Source organism: Leuresthes tenuis, unplaced genomic scaffold (genome assembly GCF_036924035.1).
Source record: "Leuresthes tenuis unplaced genomic scaffold, fLeuTen1.0.hap1 SCAF_13, whole genome shotgun sequence".
Lineage (NCBI taxonomy): Eukaryota > Metazoa > Chordata > Actinopteri > Atheriniformes > Atherinopsidae > Leuresthes > Leuresthes tenuis.
Genome location: NW_027325367.1, coordinates 16,152,901 through 16,172,075, shown reverse-complemented (window position 1 = coordinate 16,172,075; position 19,175 = coordinate 16,152,901). Strand labels below are relative to the sequence as shown.

General features: G+C 41.5%; 1 protein-coding gene across 1 annotated transcript in view; it reads right to left on the bottom strand.

The window, feature by feature from the left end:
• The window catches only part of LOC140267106 (MAM domain-containing glycosylphosphatidylinositol anchor protein 2-like), a 195,455-nt gene extending 187,137 nt beyond the window's left edge, over positions 1-8,318 (bottom strand). Inside the window, exon 1 of the mRNA XM_072362282.1 lies at positions 7,437-8,318. Coding sequence (XP_072218383.1) covers positions 7,437-7,509 — 73 coding nt within the window. The 5' untranslated portion in view covers positions 7,510-8,318. The remainder of the gene's footprint in view (positions 1-7,436) is intronic.
• Positions 8,319-19,175: the final 10,857 nt, after the last annotated feature.

Genomic DNA, 19,175 nt, shown 5'->3' with positions numbered 1-19,175 from the left:
TACAGGTCTTTTGAAAGGCTGAATAATGTTGCTACAAATCACGAGAACATGAACCAAGGAAAACAAAGCACTGCGTTTTTTTTTTATTCAATTGCAGTGCAATCAGACACAAATACAACAGAATGTTTTTCAAATCCCATCATCACTTATGGTCAATACGGCAGCAGTTACAAGCAGAAATCAAATATGAGCTGCTGGCATGCGTCTAAACGGTTGTGCAGTGTCCCTTTGCAAACGTTCCAGTTTTCTCATCAAACTCATATTGGCCCACCTGGCCTCTGATACCGAGATATTTCTGCTTTAATTAATTGTCCATGTGTCAGTCAATGTGAGGAAATTAAAACCACTACAAGAAATGAAATTGTTACAGATAAAAGCCTTCCTCCTGTGCCGATGCTGACATTTGAGGCCTTCATCTTGTTTTTAATGATCCAGATGATAAATGGGCACTTCAGTGGAATGTCAGGTGACAAAAGACCACTAGAGTTGCTACATTTTTGCCCATTACCAAAAAAAAAAACATGTTTTATGAGGTGACAGTAATTCTTGACACATGCAGTGTAAACAGATCTCAACCTTTGAGCCTCAGTGGCCTTTGAATGAGCAGACAAATGAAAAACAAAATGCTTTCGACCATGGCTGTTCTGGCTCGGTGTGCCCACCTCCACAGATAAGAGGCTGTAAGAGACTTCATTAAAGGTAAAGGATTAATAAACAAGCGAGGACAAAACCCTTCTCTAGTCATTCAGCTGGACAAGACGACGACAAGATCATTAGCAGTAGCTTTATGTCCTCTGAGCTGTGTATGGGGGGTACAAAAAGCTCAGGGTTCGGGGATGTGGACTTAACAGTTCAAGCAGCTAGCCAGGTTTCAATAAGCTTCTTTGGTCCGTCGTGGGGATTTGGCCTTAAATGATCCAGAGGTAAACTGTGTTCCTGGACCCATCCAGATCCTCACAAAGGAGAGAGGAATGTCCAGCTGTTCAGGATTTGTGCAAAGTAGCCCAAACTACAAAATACTTGAACTTTTTACAGTTTTGGACACAAAGCACCAAGAGAAAAAAATGCACTGAGTGCACATTCATAATAAAATATGTCACATTCTTCAACTGGTATGCAGGACTCTTTGCTCTCAGCAAAGCAGAGAGAAAAAGTGAATGGAAATGCTTGTTTTTTCTCTGCAGAGAACCATGTGGTAGCTGATTTTGATGATAAAATCTCCACTGCCGTGTAAACCCATAGCTTATGGCTCTATTTTGAAAATCTGCCTGCTGCTGAACTTCGTATGGCAGCATCTTTTAAAACAGCCGAAAGGGGCAGAGAGGGGGAAAATTTGAGAGTGGAATCCTGAAGTGCAACTGCCACACAGACACACATAACCGTAACATGACCTCTCAGTCGAGCAGCAAGTCCCAAAGACGCTTCCAGAGGAGCAATCAACATATTTAGGCGAGAGGTATTCGTCAGTCTGAAAAACTGCCTGCTTTGAAACAGCACAAGTTATTACAAAGGGGGCTGGGGGTTCAAATTAAAGCATGCTGCATTGTGGGAAATGTAGTGTTTAGTGTTTATGTAGCTTTGACCAAATACTAACAAATCTTGACATCTCAGTTTCTGATGCCCCACATACAGCAGGCGTCTCAAACGTACGGCTGTGCGAGGAAAACTCGGTGGAGTGCTGCTTTCATTTGAACTCGGTGAGATTAAGTAGTCTGGTTTCCAATATACAGCACCATGAAAAACTGCTGTTTCACATTAATCATGCTGCACAGGAGTACTGAAGTGCTGAAGTACAAGTGTCAAAGATTGCCCAGTGATCATTTAGCACAGGAGTGCGTCATACTTCAAGTTTAAACAGTGTCTTTGCAATGTATATTCAGTGCCAGTCTCAGAGGACCAAAGAGAACTGATATTCAGAACGATTAAGTCGGTGCTATCTGAAGCCTCACCCTGGGATGCAAAGCAGTCCCTGACGTGCACAATAAAGTGTTCCACTGCAACAAAATAGCTTGTTCTGTGTCGTACCCAGCTGTATATCCTGATTTACCTCTTACTGAAACACGCATACTGCAGACGTCCATCCTCTGTTACCACGAGGGAATAGAAGTAGAGACAGGCAGGGGAAAGACAGGAAAGGAAACAGGAACTTTGAGCAGAACTAGAAGAGAGAGTTATCCATGGTCTCATTACGGTGGGAAATGTAAGGGTCCCGATCCAAGGGAATGATGAAGGACTCTGCGGAGGAGGCCTCTGAGAACCAACAAAGACGGCTTTAGTTTCACTGGCAGAATGCATTTGCATAGCTTAGAAGCCAAAGCGTCTGAACCGGGGCTCATGAAAAGAAACCTCAGCAATTGCTCGAACTTCAATGCAAACGAGAGGGAAGAGGGAGACAGAAGGAGAAGACAGTGAGAACGAGGGACAAGTGGGAGGGGTGGGGTGCAAAAGCAACTTTTTCCTCTTCAGTAGCACAACACAAGAGAGATCAGGAACATCTGCATCCCGTGGAGAACGCCTCTGACTGACTTTGATGCAAAGAGAACATACTGAAGGCGGTACATCTCCGGATAAAGTAACAAGCACAAAAACACATTCATGCCATCAGAAGAGTCATGTTCCATTGCATTGTTTTTGATATTATCATTAGGAGCATTTCAGTTATCGTATATAAATACTCTTGGAGAGTTTTATAAGGGTTTGTAGATTTTGTCTTCCGATTCGCAAAATGGATGAGCAGCCACTGGCTGTGTGGATCTCTGGAAAACAACACAAGGAGGAGCAGAGTTTGACATAAAAGATCAATCTCTTGAAGGAGGGAAAGACAAAAATGAAAAAGGATAGGGGAGAAGAGGAGCAGATGTTGTACGTTAGTGGCATCTCTCCCTCTCTTTGGCCTGCGGTCATGGAGGGATGACTAGCCTTCATCAATTCTTTTTAATGACTCTGGCAGCACCACTTAACACACCAGTGCGTGATTACTTTATTGCTTCATCATGATCTCACCATTTAGTCCAAGGCGATGACGTACAGTACAGCGATGCTCAAGGATAAAAATAAGCAATGAAAATCTCATTTCTGCATTTCTCATTTGCTCTAGGGTCAATTTTGAAACAAGAGGAGGAAAAGAGGGAAGATGCTTCAAATGCAACAAAAAGAGGATGAATACAAATGTTCAAATGCACTTGACTGTGGAAATACGAAACCAAAGGAAAATGTTCAATGGCATCTTGCAGGTGTCTTATTTAGGAGGTACAGATATGATTTGGTTTGCTAAATTGCTAATTGGCCAAATGTATTTTAGGAGCAGTGGTGGCTTCCCTGTCCAGATGTACTTTGTGCAGGTAAAGAAACGGGACTTTACTAATGCTGCTGTGACAACAGAAGCGAGGATTATTTACCTGGATATTTTATCAAGTTTATCAGAGGTTATGCAGAAGCTCCTCCCTCTGACTCCTGAACATCTCCTGTGTTCATGTGTGAAAACGGCTTATGTGTCCATCAGTATCCGACTGCCAGGACGCCGCTCTATGAAATCATGAGGACCCCCTGTACATTAGCTTCTTCATTTGGCTCTTTTTAGTGTCCTGTTTATTACTCAAGTAGTAACCAGCAACCTCTAGTTTCGTTATACTCTAATATGTGATGGCAAAGGCCACAGTTCTGCAAAAAACGTTAGCAATCAATTGCTAATGTTGCTAACACAACAACACACAGGCTGAGTTCTCCATTGGTTCTCCACACACTGGAAATTAATTTTTCTCTAATGGATGATGTTTCATTTAATCCTCGTGCTTTCCTGGTCTCTTTGACGCCTATCAGACTCATTATATGAGGCTGTGGTCTGTCGTGTGTGTGTATTAACAGATTGATCTCCGTGTCAAAACTCTTGTGTGAACTCAGATTTCTAAAGCCCATTTCACACACACACGCACTGCTTTCCACTAAGCTGGTGTCAACTGAATACGTCTGCGACGTGCGACTGCTGTTCTGTATCACTTTGATGCGGAAATCTGACGAGGTAACATGTGGCTATCTCTGTCAACCTGGCACAAGTGGAATCTGTTGAAAGTCACATCGACAGACAGACACAGCAATTGGTGGTTAACGAAACATATGATCATGTGTTTCAGAGGAATCTGACAGGTCATTTATTAGATACATAACAGCACTGTTCCAACTTTCCTCCACCATGACTGTTTATTTTTTTTCAATGGTAAACGAGTTATTTTTTCTCAGCATCTGAAATAGATTTAACAAAAGAAAATCATTCAAACTGTAGCCTCAGCCACAGTTTAAATGCTCTCTGTCATCTGAGCATACATCAATACTTTAACTGCTCGCATCCACGGTTTTTGTTGAACTCGGTGTTCTTTGCGGCTCGATATGAATCCTTGCAGAGTTTTGTGTGGGGACGCAGCTTCTCGTTGGCAATCTGCAGTGACAGTGTGGAGAAGACGTCCTCGGGGGATGCAAACATCATACTCACCTCAAACTGATATCAGCTACGCCGTTACTGCAGTGCAATTAAACCCTTGCTAGCATATCACCGACTGTTCAACAAGCTTAAAAGTGTGATTTACAGCCGAGTCCTTCCATGTTATGTTTTTACACCGCCACTGCACACCTGGTATGGTAATAGAAATTGTTAAAGAGATGTGAAATGTCACAAAACTGTGAGAGACACTCACTGTGGCTCTTTCCGACACTTTCACATTCATGACAGATGAGGAAGATTCACTGAAAAGTGACAAACGTGTGAATAACTGAACTCTTTATTGTTAAACTCTATTTTATCCCTTTACTGACCTACTGGGTAGAGCACATTATTCTGCAACTATACTGCATCTTACTGAAACTTTGTGGAAGTAAACCTGCATGAGCCATCTCTGCCGCTCAGTCCTGGTATGAAATACTGAGGATATACATCATCCCATGCCTTTTTCTAACTTCTACACTTTCACACACAAGTGATATCGCAACCATTTGTTACTATAAGTTGATTCTTCTTACTGTTGCCCCAAGGCAAAGGAAAAATGCTGTGTGCTGTGCAAAACTCTTGTACTAAAACTCTAAAAGGTCAAATATAGACCTATTTTCTTTTTCAAAAACCCAATTTCCGCACACTTTAAGTCACTGGGGTTGGGAACCCGCTTGTTGCACTTTGAGCACTGTATGATCTTGTGATTCAAAGATATGACCAGTGCAGCACGCTCAATGATGGCTCTGTATAACAACAGCTGCAGGGTGCTGATAACTGGTATTGTCATGTGTCAATCTCTCTCATGCTATTCACTCACACACCCACTGGCTTTCACCTGTGCTGCAGAATTCCCACACCCACCATATGTCAAAAGCTTCTGCGAATCCACAGGGAGGTAACACAACAAGTATGCAAATATCGACAATGAAAGCTAACTTTTGAACTTTGCCAGTACATTTTTCTTCACACAGCCTCCCTGGAGATAAGCAGTATGCTTTAAACATGAGGCAAATATAGGTCTATGCCCAACTTGGAGCATGTAAGAATTAGTCCAACAATGTGCAGCCTTCCTCCTGTTAACATCAGCACTAATATTCAGCAGAGGGGCGGAGAGAAAAGCACCCTTCCAGTAAAATATTAGACATAATGGGTCTGGTTAAAGGAGGGAGGGACTGTGCACTGGGGGATTTTCAACATGCAAACACCGATAGTTAAATGTCCAAATAGCTCCATCTGCCACCCTCCCACCCCCTCCCAGTTTCCATCCCTTCTGCTGCTGCTGCTACAAGCCCGCTAGTCCACACGCAGCACTCTGGCAACACCACCTCGAGTATTTTAGGGTATGACTCCTTCTATTCAGCTCGCATCTTTATCTGCACACACTGTGGCATGGAAAGCTTCCTTACACCATTCAGATGTTTAGCCCTGAATATGTGCAGCAAACGTTGCAGAGAACAGTTTAGTAGATATAAATGAGGTGATTAGGAGCTTTGCATCTAAGCTTGAAACTGGAAGAACTCAATACACCAGATACCCTCATACAAATCTTACTTTGTTGAATTATGCCTGGAGATGATGGGAGGATCAATAAATGCTGGCATTGTTATGTGTTTACTGTGAACCATCTCTGCAGCAGGTGTTATCGGAATAACTGGACACGCGTATGAGCAGTCACGCCACTGCTGACCCGGCACGGGCTGTGATCTGTTCTCTCATTTGCCTCCTTCGTCTGGGGGAAAAAGAATAAGATAAGATCCCAGCGCATCATTGGTCAGACGCAGAACCATGACTGTTCCTGTCATGCTCACAGTAACCTTTCTTGCCACTCACACTCCGTGGCGACAAAGATCTTCTTAGCGCTCGTGCACAAATGCCCACATCTCTACACTTGACCTCATCGTCTCGCTGCCTTTGCTTTGGTCTGCTGAGAAATCTGGGCTCTGCAGCCTCAAGGTTTCCTTCGCTGCCCCAGCGTTGGTGCACATTACTTCCTCACAATCCTCGGCTGCCTCTGTGACGACTGCCGCTGCCGCTGTGATGATGACGATTCATTTCAGGTGTCACTTGTGCCGCTGGTTGCGCATGCAGACACGGGATTTTGCGCTTATTGTTGAGCGTCCGGATGGAAGCGCGGTGGAATTCAAGCAGCAGCAAGAGATGAAAACCTTCCAGAAAATACGTAATGTTTTTGACACAGTTATAACCAAGCACAAAAACCTCCCAGCCTATGTTGGTTTTCCATGAGCTGCGTGGACAGCTGCTATTTATTCGCAGCTGTTAGTCACTGCTTTACTTGTTTTGGCACTTTTTCACAACAGGATGTTCCATTCGGGCCTTCTGGCAACAAGTTCTTAAAAATGATAAAAACGACAAAGTAATGTATCTGTAACTTATCCCGGTGAATCAGAGAATCTGACACGCAGACATAAGGAGGAGGGGAGCAGATGGATCCCCCACACGAGGAAAATCACTCATGACTGTGCATACTAAGTGCTCAACAGATTACACTCTTCTTGACGGCATTCCAAATATATCCAGCCACATGTAAGATTAAGTATCATATTGCCACCTTTTGAATCATTATCAGCAGGATATATGAAGGCAAGACAAGGTGTCTATATTATTCAAGACAAATCAGCCTGGTTCCGCTATACTGAGCCATGAATGTAGCCCACTAAATTTAGCCTGCTTACCGACCATTCAGAGTGATGGATCACAAGAGAAAAGGGGCTGTGCATGATTGGCTACACAACCGAGGGTTCCATTTGGAGCCCCTCTCTCAAACCGGGCATTCAGACCTCATATGTCACCTACACACGCGTTGATAACGGGTGACTTACTTTAAGGGGGCGAACAAAGATTACAGAGAGAGCTTCTGAGGCTACAAGGAGCATAAAAACTGCTGTTTTACAAGGTCATGATCACATGTTTCGGAGAGTTCACAGCACTGACTTACCATACACTCCCTGGCAACGTATGCCTTCAACGAGCAGCGCCAGTAGCCCCAAAACAGCGATAATTAGATCCATCCTCTCACGTTAATCTCTGCATATCCAGCTCTCAGAGGCAAGAAGTCCTTTCTGGGGCGGTGCGGCTGAGGTGCATAGACGCAGCACTTCTCCGACTCAAACGTCGATTAATTTAGTCCTACTGCTGGGCTGTAAATGTAAAATAGCCCGTGTATGCGCGCGGGAGGGAACCAGACACGGGTAATGATGGTTATGACCGAAAGTGTCATGTGGTGAAAATGCGGAGCGCTCGCGGCACGCAGATGCCGCGGAGGACGTTGGGGAGGCAGGGGAGTGATCTGCAGAGAGGCCGGCCTTTGTAGCAGAAAACCTCTCTCCGACTCCAAGAAGGTGCGCTCCTCTGACAGCCTGAAGTGCGTCCGTTGAGCTTAGCAGAGACCCCCGAGGCACCAAACGGAGGGGGGACTCGGGCTCTGTCGAGTGTACGCGGGAGAGGGCTCGGTGTCCACTGGCATAGCTCCTCTGCTCCAGCTGTGGTCAGGGCTCGCGCCGCGGATGCTGCGATGACTGCGCGCTGTCAAACGAAGCCGTCATCCCTCCGGACTTGAACAGATCGGCCGAATTCTCCCCGTTTTCACCTTCTGAGTGATAAAGTCGTCAAGCCGCTGTTGGACGCGCGAGCGCTCACTCAGTCAGATCACGACTGCACCTCGACGTCCGCGACCCATCTCTCCCGGCGGCAATGACAAGGGGAGGGTCGAGTCCGGTGAGGAGCGGCGGATGGCTTCTCCGACGTCTCGGCGTTATTAGACCACTTTCTATTGAATCCACGCGACGGTGAGAGCCGGATGTGTCAGCCCTGGTGCCAGTTGAGCATCAGTCACGTTGCGCAATACGTGCTACGGAGACCGAGTGGCACCGCAGCCGGTCTTGCTACGTCAAGAGGTGCGTGGCTTCCAGCGCTCATCTGTATGGGAGGCTACGCTCAGCGTCAGGAAAGGCAGGAGAGGCGCAGCTGCTGGATGCTCAGAAGGAGGGAGGGGAAGGAGATGGAACCATTGGAATTCAGCAGCTTTGACAGACCTTTGCAATCACCACTAAACACAGTCCACATACCTGTCTGTTGCTGTTTCACCACTCTGCCTTCATCAGACAGGATAAGATGATGCGTGCCATGCGGCATCCACCTGCTACATGAGATTTCTTCGACTTGAGGAGTAGAGAGGTGTTTGTGCTTGTCCATTCAACCCACACTTCGCTATTTGAAGCACATCTCAAGTTTTGAAAAAGATATAGAGGAAAAGATAAGTGGTTTCTAAATGGAGTCTCAGAAGCACCTCAGGGGTCCTACGGAGAGCTCCAATTCAAAATGCAAGTCATTATATTCCCTTTTTGCCATATTTAGAAATTGAGAAAAAAAATCCCAACCATGGGTTTCACTCTCACAGCTGTCATAGAGCTTTGCTCATACGAGCAGTTTCAAAGTAACAAAAGCCTTATCCTGTAAACAGGTCAACTTAAGAGGTAGCGGTAAGAGCTGGCAGGTTCTAAAAGCCAGATCATCTCTTGTTTCCTAGCAACACATTTGAAATTGAATGGTTTTAATTAGTGAAATGTTTTCCCCAGTGAAGAAGCAGAATTGCATGTTTCTAGCATGGACAAACGGGGGTGAATATCAGAGGTCCAACGGTTTAATCCCTGATCAAACACTTAACAAAGACACGTGGCTCTGAATAAAACCCAGTCATGGCGTCTCTGTAATCATTTTCTAGGCTGTGCGACTTCAGTTACACATAGAAAAGCGATATCACACGCAGCAAACTGTGCAGATTGTTTCTGCCATTTGTCCCTCAAGCTGAAGAAGGCAGAATCTCACACTTGATCACCCCAACCTCTAAACTGTAAATGTGTTTTTTGGCAAGTCGTTTATCTGGTACTGAGTGAAAAAAGGAAAGGCTACCCTTAAAGCTAATTATAAATGTAACATTATTCGCTTATTGATTGTGACAGAAGCAGAATTCTACTTGAAGCAGGAGAGACTGTCCTGATAAGGCCTCAACATTTTTCAGAAAGCTGAATGATTGGGCGCTTTGGCGCCCTCTACAGGATCCAGTTAAACAAATCTATAATTTTGCTGCTAGAAGGGGCTATGTCCAGTTTGTGGCAGGGCTATAACTTTGATTACATTATCTAATGTTTAAGAATATAAATTGAGATAAGATCGAGATCATTTCATTGCCTTATGTGCTTCACATCACTGATATTTAGCTGAGACGTCAATATTGATGACCTCATGGTGGAGGAGAGCAGTATAAGGAACTCATTGGAGGTATAACAAAATATAAATGGCATTTTAGAATCTAAATGACTAAGCTTAGTCTAAATTAGTCTGATGCCCTTGCACAGAATACAATAAGAGCAGTTCTTTGATTTCAAGATATATTAATCTCTGTCACAAAACCTTTTAAACAAATATATGGTCAAATATATTTTAGATGCGACTTTATGCCCTTTTTACCAAAATGAACTCAACATTTGCAGAATATCACATTGTCAGGAGCGCTTGCCAACCGTTAAGAAGTCTAGACACGAACAAAAGTTAGTTGAATGTCCTGATAAGTATAAAGAAGATGTGGTTTTTCATATGGTGGTGTGTGTGTGTGCTTCATTGCTTATCCTCCATCTGCTTGATGCTAATCATTCTGTGTATTACTGTACCTTTGCATCACCCATTCAATATGCGCTAGAGTGAGCGACCACTGGGGGAGCTTAGATTTTAATTCCCCATCTGTCTATTGTGGATAAGTCTGCTCTCAGCTGTCTGTCGTCCCCATTCTCTCGTGGAATATCAAGCAACCTTTATACCCAATATGTCTAATGCTACAACAATGCACTGAAATTGGATGGAATGCAATTATGAGGACCATTGTGAGCCCAGTGTCTCCATATAACATCACAAAGGGGTTTATAAACATAACACGCTCTTGCTAGCTGCAATGACATTTCACTAGATCTATTCAGTCGTACAGTGCATGAGGTGTTGGATACAGTATGAAACAAGATGATGTGACATTTTGGGAAAGCCTCTCTGGGCTTTGCATTCATCTTCAAACACTGTCTAAATGACGTCACGGTGGAACACAAGGCCAGGGTCAGCCAGAGAGGAGTGTGTATCTGTGAAAGTGTGGGAAAGAACAGCAGAGGGTTATGGCTTTGGTATTCTGACAATATTCTGCTCTGGTTGGCATCACACATGAGCGAATCTCAAATGGAACAACATGTATTTTTCCATCTCAGTGGCATGAAAGTCATATAACAGCCATCCACCTGTGGAAACTGTCACACTGACTGCTGTAACTCAGACCTTGTCAGGCAAATCTCTCTTTTTTTTTTATTATATTTCTTACCTTTTTGGTTGCGTGTGGTTTCCATTGCTTTGTTTGAACCATCAGCATCACTGCTGGAAGGTGGCATCCGAAGTGAATCATTTCTATAAACTAAGCGAAATGTGGTTCGACACATCCCGCAGGGATTGTGAGACAGAAAATAACACACGCCTGATCATTTGGACTCCAAATAGATTTAAAGGCTGAATAACCAGCAAGTACCTTTTTTGCTCTGCACAACCAGACTCATTAAGCTAGCTGTTGAATTCTGCAACATCCAATCAAGGTAGAAATTTCTCTCCATTGACTAAAATAAATTGCACATATCTGACATTCTACACTACAAACTCGGAGGAAGCTATCAAACAATGTTCAGAGTTTCTGATTAAAACCCCTGAAAGAAAGCAAAAGACTTTCGCTGATCTGATGATATCCAAGACTCCCGAGTCAGACTCGAAACAACATTCAAATGTCATCAGGCAGAAGTATTGAAAGTTGATGTCTGACAAGGTATCAAAATAAAAGAGCTTAGTTGATGTTTGATAGTCTTTAGGTTGTCAAACAAATGACTGAAAAGCAATGCTTTAACTGTCATCAAACTGTAATTCAACAATAGCAGATTTAGATGCTGACAGAATGTTGGCTTTGTAATCGCCATATTCAGCCACAACAAGGACATCTTTTCAGATTGTAATCTGTTTGTCATTTGAATTTTTGTTCCAATTAGCCAACAAGATTTAGAAATAGAACTATTCAATACTGCTAGCGTACCCAGCTCTACCACAGATTAGAAAATCCTCAACAAGTCAACGACTTACATGCTTTTAAAGTTATTATGGGTCACTGTCAAAGCTACAAGCACTTCTTATCAAGTTGTATTTATTCATAGTTTGAATTTTCTGTCTGCAGTCCCCTCGTCTTAATTGCAGCGATCATTTTTATTTGCAATGACTTTTGTATTTTTCACACATCTCCATTCTTACAGCCTGCTTATCCTGAGAATAAAGTGACAGGCGGTCTGTGTATTTTCTTGTGTCGAATGATGTATGAAACGCCCGCTTTATGTGAGCACTCATTGAACCTGAAGATGAAATACGTCGTTAACAAAGTCTGGTCATAACCACCGTCGTTGTACTTGTTAACTCTGAACAGAAGTTCTGGTTTTGTCAAGCTAGTTCACACAGGGAAAGCCTGGCTGTGTTGAGCTTGCTTCGCAGTCCATGTTTCAAATCCTCAGTGGTTCCCAAAATAGGCACCCTGGGGACAGGCTAAGGTGCTGCTTGATGTATCTAAAAAGGAGCAATAAATCTCTATATCACTACATCATAATCACAGCGAGTCAGTGCATTGTTGGCAGTTGTCATAGTAACACAACACACTTCCTGACTTGGGACTTTTCATGGGGCTTACTGTGGTTGATGGAAAAATAATGACAGTCAGAGCAAACAATGAAAGACTGGAGTAAACAGCTCAAAGACACAGTTGGTCATAGTCTGAATCTGTCTTTGCTAACAAAGTTAGTTTCCAATAAGAAGAGAGATAGAAAAAAAAATCCCCCCAAAATTGGGCCACAGTGTGAAATGTATATAAATGCAAAGCAGTGTTTACACCAAACCACAATTTTAAAAACTTTGAAAACACACACAGTGGTTTGAGAACCTCGGAGATCAGTTGCTATGGTATTAAAAGTGAAATGTCTTATTTTTCCTTAAATCTTATATATATGTGCTAATGCCAGATCAGGACAGTCTCAGGGAATATAGATAGAGATCTTTCCTCAATTGCAAGTTATGAAAGTGAAATGTTCCCTCATTTCAATTTCATTCTATTAACACAATTCTTATTAATGCCATAAACATGTCAATTAGTTTATTAGCTCAAAAAGATACAGAGAAATCCCTGTGTGTGAAGGACAAGGCCAATCCAAACTGAGTGGGTTATTTTTATGCTCTGAGGTGGCACTGCATTAAAAAAAAGAAAAGGAAACAGACGTGATCATATAGTCGAGTCACAGCAGGGGCTCATGAAAACCCCTGGATGTCGTCATCAGTAAACGTAGTTTGATGCTGACTCTGGAACTGCAGGTTATAAGTCCAACATGAAAAGAAAAATTTAATTAAAAGAGAAGAAAAGAAAAAAAACTTCTCAGAAGCCAATTTAATGTATTATGGACGGAGCAAAGAAGATTGCTCTATGTCTTATGAATTAAAATTCTTTTTTGAATTTATGGATGCTGCATCCCCTGAGCAAAAGCAGGAGAGTAACCGTTTGGTATGTCATCACTGAACAGTTACAAAGTCAGCATATGTAATGGTATGTGGGGGGGTCTGAACTGTTGAGCATCTCAAATCCTGTATTAAGTATGGAAAAACCCTGCTTATTTCTAACTTACACAAACTTGCACTGAGAAAAGAAGAGACAATGTAACACAGATCTACTCAACATGTTGCTGGCATCAAATTCAGATGAGATCTTATTATATTTTAAAAACTAAATCTATAGCTTTTCATGCTTCCAAGCACAATCTTTCCGTGGATGTAATTCAGTTAGTTTCCTGTTTCTTGTGTCTGACACATTTTGTGCACCACGCACAGCTCTATTGTCAGTTATGCAGGAAAAGGACATTTAGATAAAATGAATCGCAAAGGGAAATTATATAATGTTATATGCATTCACAGTGTCTGTTTCAACATGAATCTTTTTTTTTCTTAATATTAATCAAGCAGTTGTTTCTACCTAAACTTAATCTTGTAGTTTGTAATGTGTAAAATACATACTGACATCACTGACTGAGAGTGCAGGGAAAAAGCAACTGAATCCAACCATGACTTTGAAACATCAGCATGAAGTTAAGTAACCTAAACCATCAGCATTAAGTTAAGTAACCTAAAACATCAGCAATTGCAAAGCAAGTCCAGCTCTGTTGTATGGCTTGACAGTTGTGCCCCAACACCTAACCCCCCTGACCTCCAAATAAGCCGTAATTTCATGACTATTTGGTGACTATAACATGGTAATTTTTTCGGTTTGTAAATATGATGAAATAGCAAAGCTGTGTCCAGGCGCGTGAATCATTGTGAATCCATGTACCAAAGTAATGGGTCCCACTACTTAAACTATGAGCTCAGCTTGAATTTGATGGCAGGGTGTCTCAAACAATGTTTGGACAGACAAAACAAAAGGCTGGACAAGTAAGTGGTACTTAAATGGAGTAGTTGGAGGAACATGTTACGGCTATTTAGGTTAAGTGAGGTCAATAACAAGATTCTGTATAAAAAGAGCACCTTCAAGAGTCAGAGTCTCTAAGAAGTAAAGAAGGACAGAGGTTCAGCAATCTGCCAGAAACTTTATTTACAAAGTGTGGAGCAATTTCAGAATAATGTCCATCAATGTAAAATTAAGACTTTGTGTACAAGGTATAAAGGTATAAAGTACAAGGTGTACTTTGGGTTTCTCTGTGTACAAGGGGCATGGCTGAAAGGCAATAGATGCCAATGATCTTCTGGTTCTCAGGAGGTACTGCTTTAGAAAAAAAAAAGATCCTGTCACACAAATCAATGCATGTGCTCAGTAACACTTCCAGATTTTTTTTTTTCTCTGAACACAGCTCACCATGTCATCCACAAATACAGATTAAAGCTCTATCATGCAAAGAAGAAGCCTCACGTGAACTTGATCCAGATACACCACCGTCTTCTGTGGACTAAAAACTAAATCAAAATGAATAATGTGGTCAGACTCACTGAAGTTAGAAATTCTTCTTTGCTGCATCCACCAGACTAAAGAGTATCCGGGTTGTGATATGCTCTCAGATCAGAAGTCTGCATCATAGTATTAGGGTGTATTAGTGCAACTAGTAGCTTATACACCTTGCAAGGCACTACTAATCCTGAAAGGTACATAGAGTTTTTGGAGCAACATATTATCCCATCCTAATGTCTTTTTCAGGGAAGACCTAAAATGTTTCAGCAAAACAAAATTGCTAAACCGCATTTTTGATTTATTACATCATTGTGGCTTTGTAGTAGAAGAGTGAAAGTGCTGGACTGGTCAGCCTGCAGTCCAGAGCCTTCACCAGCTGAATACATTTGGCGTATCATGAAACTCAAAATATGAAGATCAAGAAGATCCAGGGCCTTTGAGCAACTAGAATTCTATATCAGGCAAGAATGGGGCAGCATTGCTGCATCCCAGAGGTCCAGCAACAGGTCTCCTCAGTTCCCGGATCCCCTCTTCTTTTAACAACTGTCTGTTAAAGAACAGAGGATGCAACACGGGGATTAATATGTTTTCCAGCTTGGAGTTTTCTATGCTCTGTTGAGAATGAAATTATAGAGATTTGCAAGTCACTGCATTCTGTCGACACATTCATCCTGCTACATGTCATGCAGACAAAGCTGTCTCTTTGCTCCCAGTCCTTTGTTACCTTTACTTTTCCCTCAGAGTTTGGCCAAAACATATTTTCTTATTCTGCCCCTCTGATGTGGAACAGGCAACAACAGGATCTAAAGCTGCCTACGTTGATCCCAATATGGAATTCCTTATTTAAACTTATTTGAAAGGCAAATTGAAAAGGCATAATGTGAAACTTGTTCCTGTCTTTAGCACTTTCTTGTGGTTTTGACTCGGTGCTTTTTTACATGAACAGTGTATGTACTGAAGTATTGATGATTTTATGTTACTTTGTAACCAATTTGTTAAATCGTATGATTGAAACAGGTCTCTATTGAGAATGAGACTCAGTATCTCAGTGAGATTCCTTGTGAAAAATAAAGGTCGATTTAAAAATAAAAAACACATTGTGTCCCAAACTTTTTAAACAAAATTGAAGTTGTAATTAACACATACAACAACGAAAATAAGACAAATTCTTTTAAATTGATGTATAGCAGATTTTAGGGTATAACAGAATAGATAAGTTAAAAGTTGTATTATATTAATAGGGCACTGCATCTGTTCTTTGTGCTCTATGCTTTTTCTCTTCTGAAAGCAGCTGATTCCATTAAGACTCAAGGACTTTTGTTTTCTGCTAAGAAAACTATCATCCACTGCAATCTTTTAAGATGGACTAGCAGTGGGTGTCATACTGAGAAGCAGGCCATGGTCTGACTGTAAAAATAAAACGCACTTCTGACAGGCATGACGTGTGTTTCTATTGTACAAATGCTCTCTCAGACACCCCTGTTTTCCCTGGGTAGTAGCACTCTGACACATTCAGTATTCACAGCACCAGGAAGCCTGTCGGCAGTATTTACACACATAACGGGTGAAAAGAAGTAGATTTCACAATGAGGTGCAGCGGTTCGTGGAAGGTGGTATAAAGATGCTCTTGGAATTGAGAAACCACAGCTCCTTGTTATGGCCCCTGGTGAGATTTCAGGGGTGGTCACACAGGTTGAATTTTCAACGAAGTGATGTAAATTTGAGTGAGTGCACTTTTGAAGCTTTGTAAAACTTGCCAGTGGTGCAATGAAATGTGAAGAACTCATGAGGGTAGTCCAGAGATGTCCACACATCACAATGATTGATTTTTAATTTGCTTTGCTCACGCTTTTTAAAAAAAAACGTTCTTATGACACCCCTGAATATTAGAATTTCCAAATTTCCACAAATCAATTCAGTCATCTGTCTATAACAAGATTAGAGGAGGCTTTTGTGTCTCCCTTAATTCAGCAGCTATCCAGTTTAACACGGGAGAACTTCCTAATGGCCTATTGATCAGCTGCGCTCCCAAGTGATTCATCCCAACTGATCAGATTGATTCAATCACGGCTGTTTTGGTGAGACAGCACAGAGTTAACATGGCATGCTAATTAAGCTGTATGAACTTACTTCTCAAATTAAATGGGTTGAGACCTATCATAACTAGACAAGTGAGTTTAGTTTTATACAAGAGGAGTATAAGGCTGTGTATTCAATAAAAGAGCAGAAGATGATGTGATGGATGTCGAAGGAAAAAATACCCAAATGTGATCTGCCTATTTTGTTGTGAATACATAATTATAATCTCAGACCACGCCCACAATTCAAATTTCAAAGCTTATCACAACTAAAACTCCTTAGATGCACCTATAGATTTTTTTCAAACAGTTTACGAACAAATCAAGAGTTTAATCTAGATGCATTTCAATACATTAATGACACACACAAACAACATATATCTATACCCATACAGCTTGTTTCTTTCAGACTGAACAAACTTAAAATATACTTTGGTGTTCATGTTTTCTGCAAAATAAACTGAATGGTTGAATTGGTACGATCCTAACCCATGTGAACATGTCCTTAAATGCATACAGATTCACGTGCACTGCTCTTAAAGTGCTTTAAATAGATCGAGAGGAATGCCAATTCAGTTTAATCCGGTTCCATTTATATTATTCTACATAGCATCAATTAACAACAAGTCATCTCCAGACACTTAGCAGAGAAAGTAAACAAGTTCAATTCAAGTCCAATGCGATTAAATTTCAATTCAGTTCAACTCAGTCCGCTTCAGTTTGATTGCATTCATGAAATAACAACATGGGACTCATGCTAATGTGGAACATCAAAGTGTTACACCATGGATTGTGCTTGAAAGATGTAAACATGTGAAGTCCACGAGAAAATGACCTTAATTCTTCTTCTTGATTACATAACCTCAGTAAGCAGTTGAAAAATACTTTTTGGTCTAAATTAATCATTTGAAATCCACTTTATAACAGCTTGACTTTTCATATAGACAGTTATGGTACCATTTAGCCAAAATGCCAAACTTGATCTTGAGAACAGTAGTCCATAAACAAACAGGTTGTTCTATTTTTATTCTGGGGTGAGTTGATATTTAAGAAATGAGAAGAAAATAATTCTTAACTCACTGTCCAGTCACTCAGGTTTTTTACCAAGCTTTCTGCTGCAGCTTATTGTCTCTCTCAAAGTCCTCAGCAGATGCACTGTGTATATGCCACAGGCTCGTAGCCCATTTAAGCAGATTAACCAGCGCTTGATGAAAAATTCACAAGAGAGACAAACAACATGCATTCAAACCACATGTGTTTGTGATTGTACAATGCACAGAGAAGCAGCTGTGCAGGCAGTGGAGCCCACTGGACAAAATTAAAATGACACAAAGCTATCACACAAAAACAAAGTTTTCTAAAATCTGTAATTTTTCCTCTGGCAAACCAGAGGACAGAGGATTTGCCAGTGTTGGTTGACTCTACTTTTAAGAGTAAAAACAATTTAAGTAATTAAATAGATTACAGGATTACTGCTTTTTAAAATAACTAATGGAGCACCCCACTGCAATTCCTTTTGCCTGTGGCTGTGATTATAAATTATAATGCCAGAGTACATGTACCTCAAAATGTATTAACTCTACTATACTGCATAGTGTTATGATTTATGGTCTAAAAACAGATATCAAATACCCCCTTTACAGCACTTTATGCACACTTAGGTTTAAAAATAAACATCAAATCAAGTAAATGGTCTCAATACTTTGCTTTTACTTTGCCAAATAGGTTCTGGAGATTTAATCAATAATCTTATAGAAAGATGGCAACTCTACAGCTGTTAGTAGCATCTCCTTCTCCACATAATCGGCAACGTAATGGAGCAGCTTTAGCCAAGGTGAAAGCTACCTGGTTGTTGTGGAGCTGTATGCAATTCAACGTGACGTCGTCGTGCTTTCCACCCACAAATCAAAAACAATGCAAAATTTAATGACATACACACCTTTCACTCTGCTGTAGGGCTGGCTGAGGGAGCACGACGGATTTTCGTTTTGCCTGTTATATGGCAACAAAACAATCTCTTATTTGAAAAAGTAACTCGTAACTGACTACATGCATCGAAAAACTAATTCGATATGCTAGAAATCACCTCAAAAAAGTAATCAGATTAGGTGTACTCTAATGCAACGCTTTGTAGTATATTGGTATACTCTGTTTCAACCACCACCATATAAACTAGTTAAGTAAGTACATGCTTCTATGCTTTCGTTTCGGCCACTTCATTCATTCACTCATTCATTCTCCATACCTCCATTATATTCTATTGTGTCACAGGGTACTGGAGCCTATCCCAGATACCACTGAGTGAGAGGCAGGGGACAACCCGGACAAGTCCCCAATCCACTAAAGGGCCAACAACTGTGTACGATCTCACTCACCCTCACGGTCAATTTAGAAGCACTAATTAAGCTAACATGCATGTTTATGGACTGTGGGAGGAAGCTGGAGTACAGGGAGAGAACCCATACTGGCACAAAGACAACAGTCCCTTAATAGAGAGCAGCTGTAGCTCAGGAGGAAGAGCAGTCATCTGCCAGCAGGAAAGTTGGAGGTTTGATCCCTG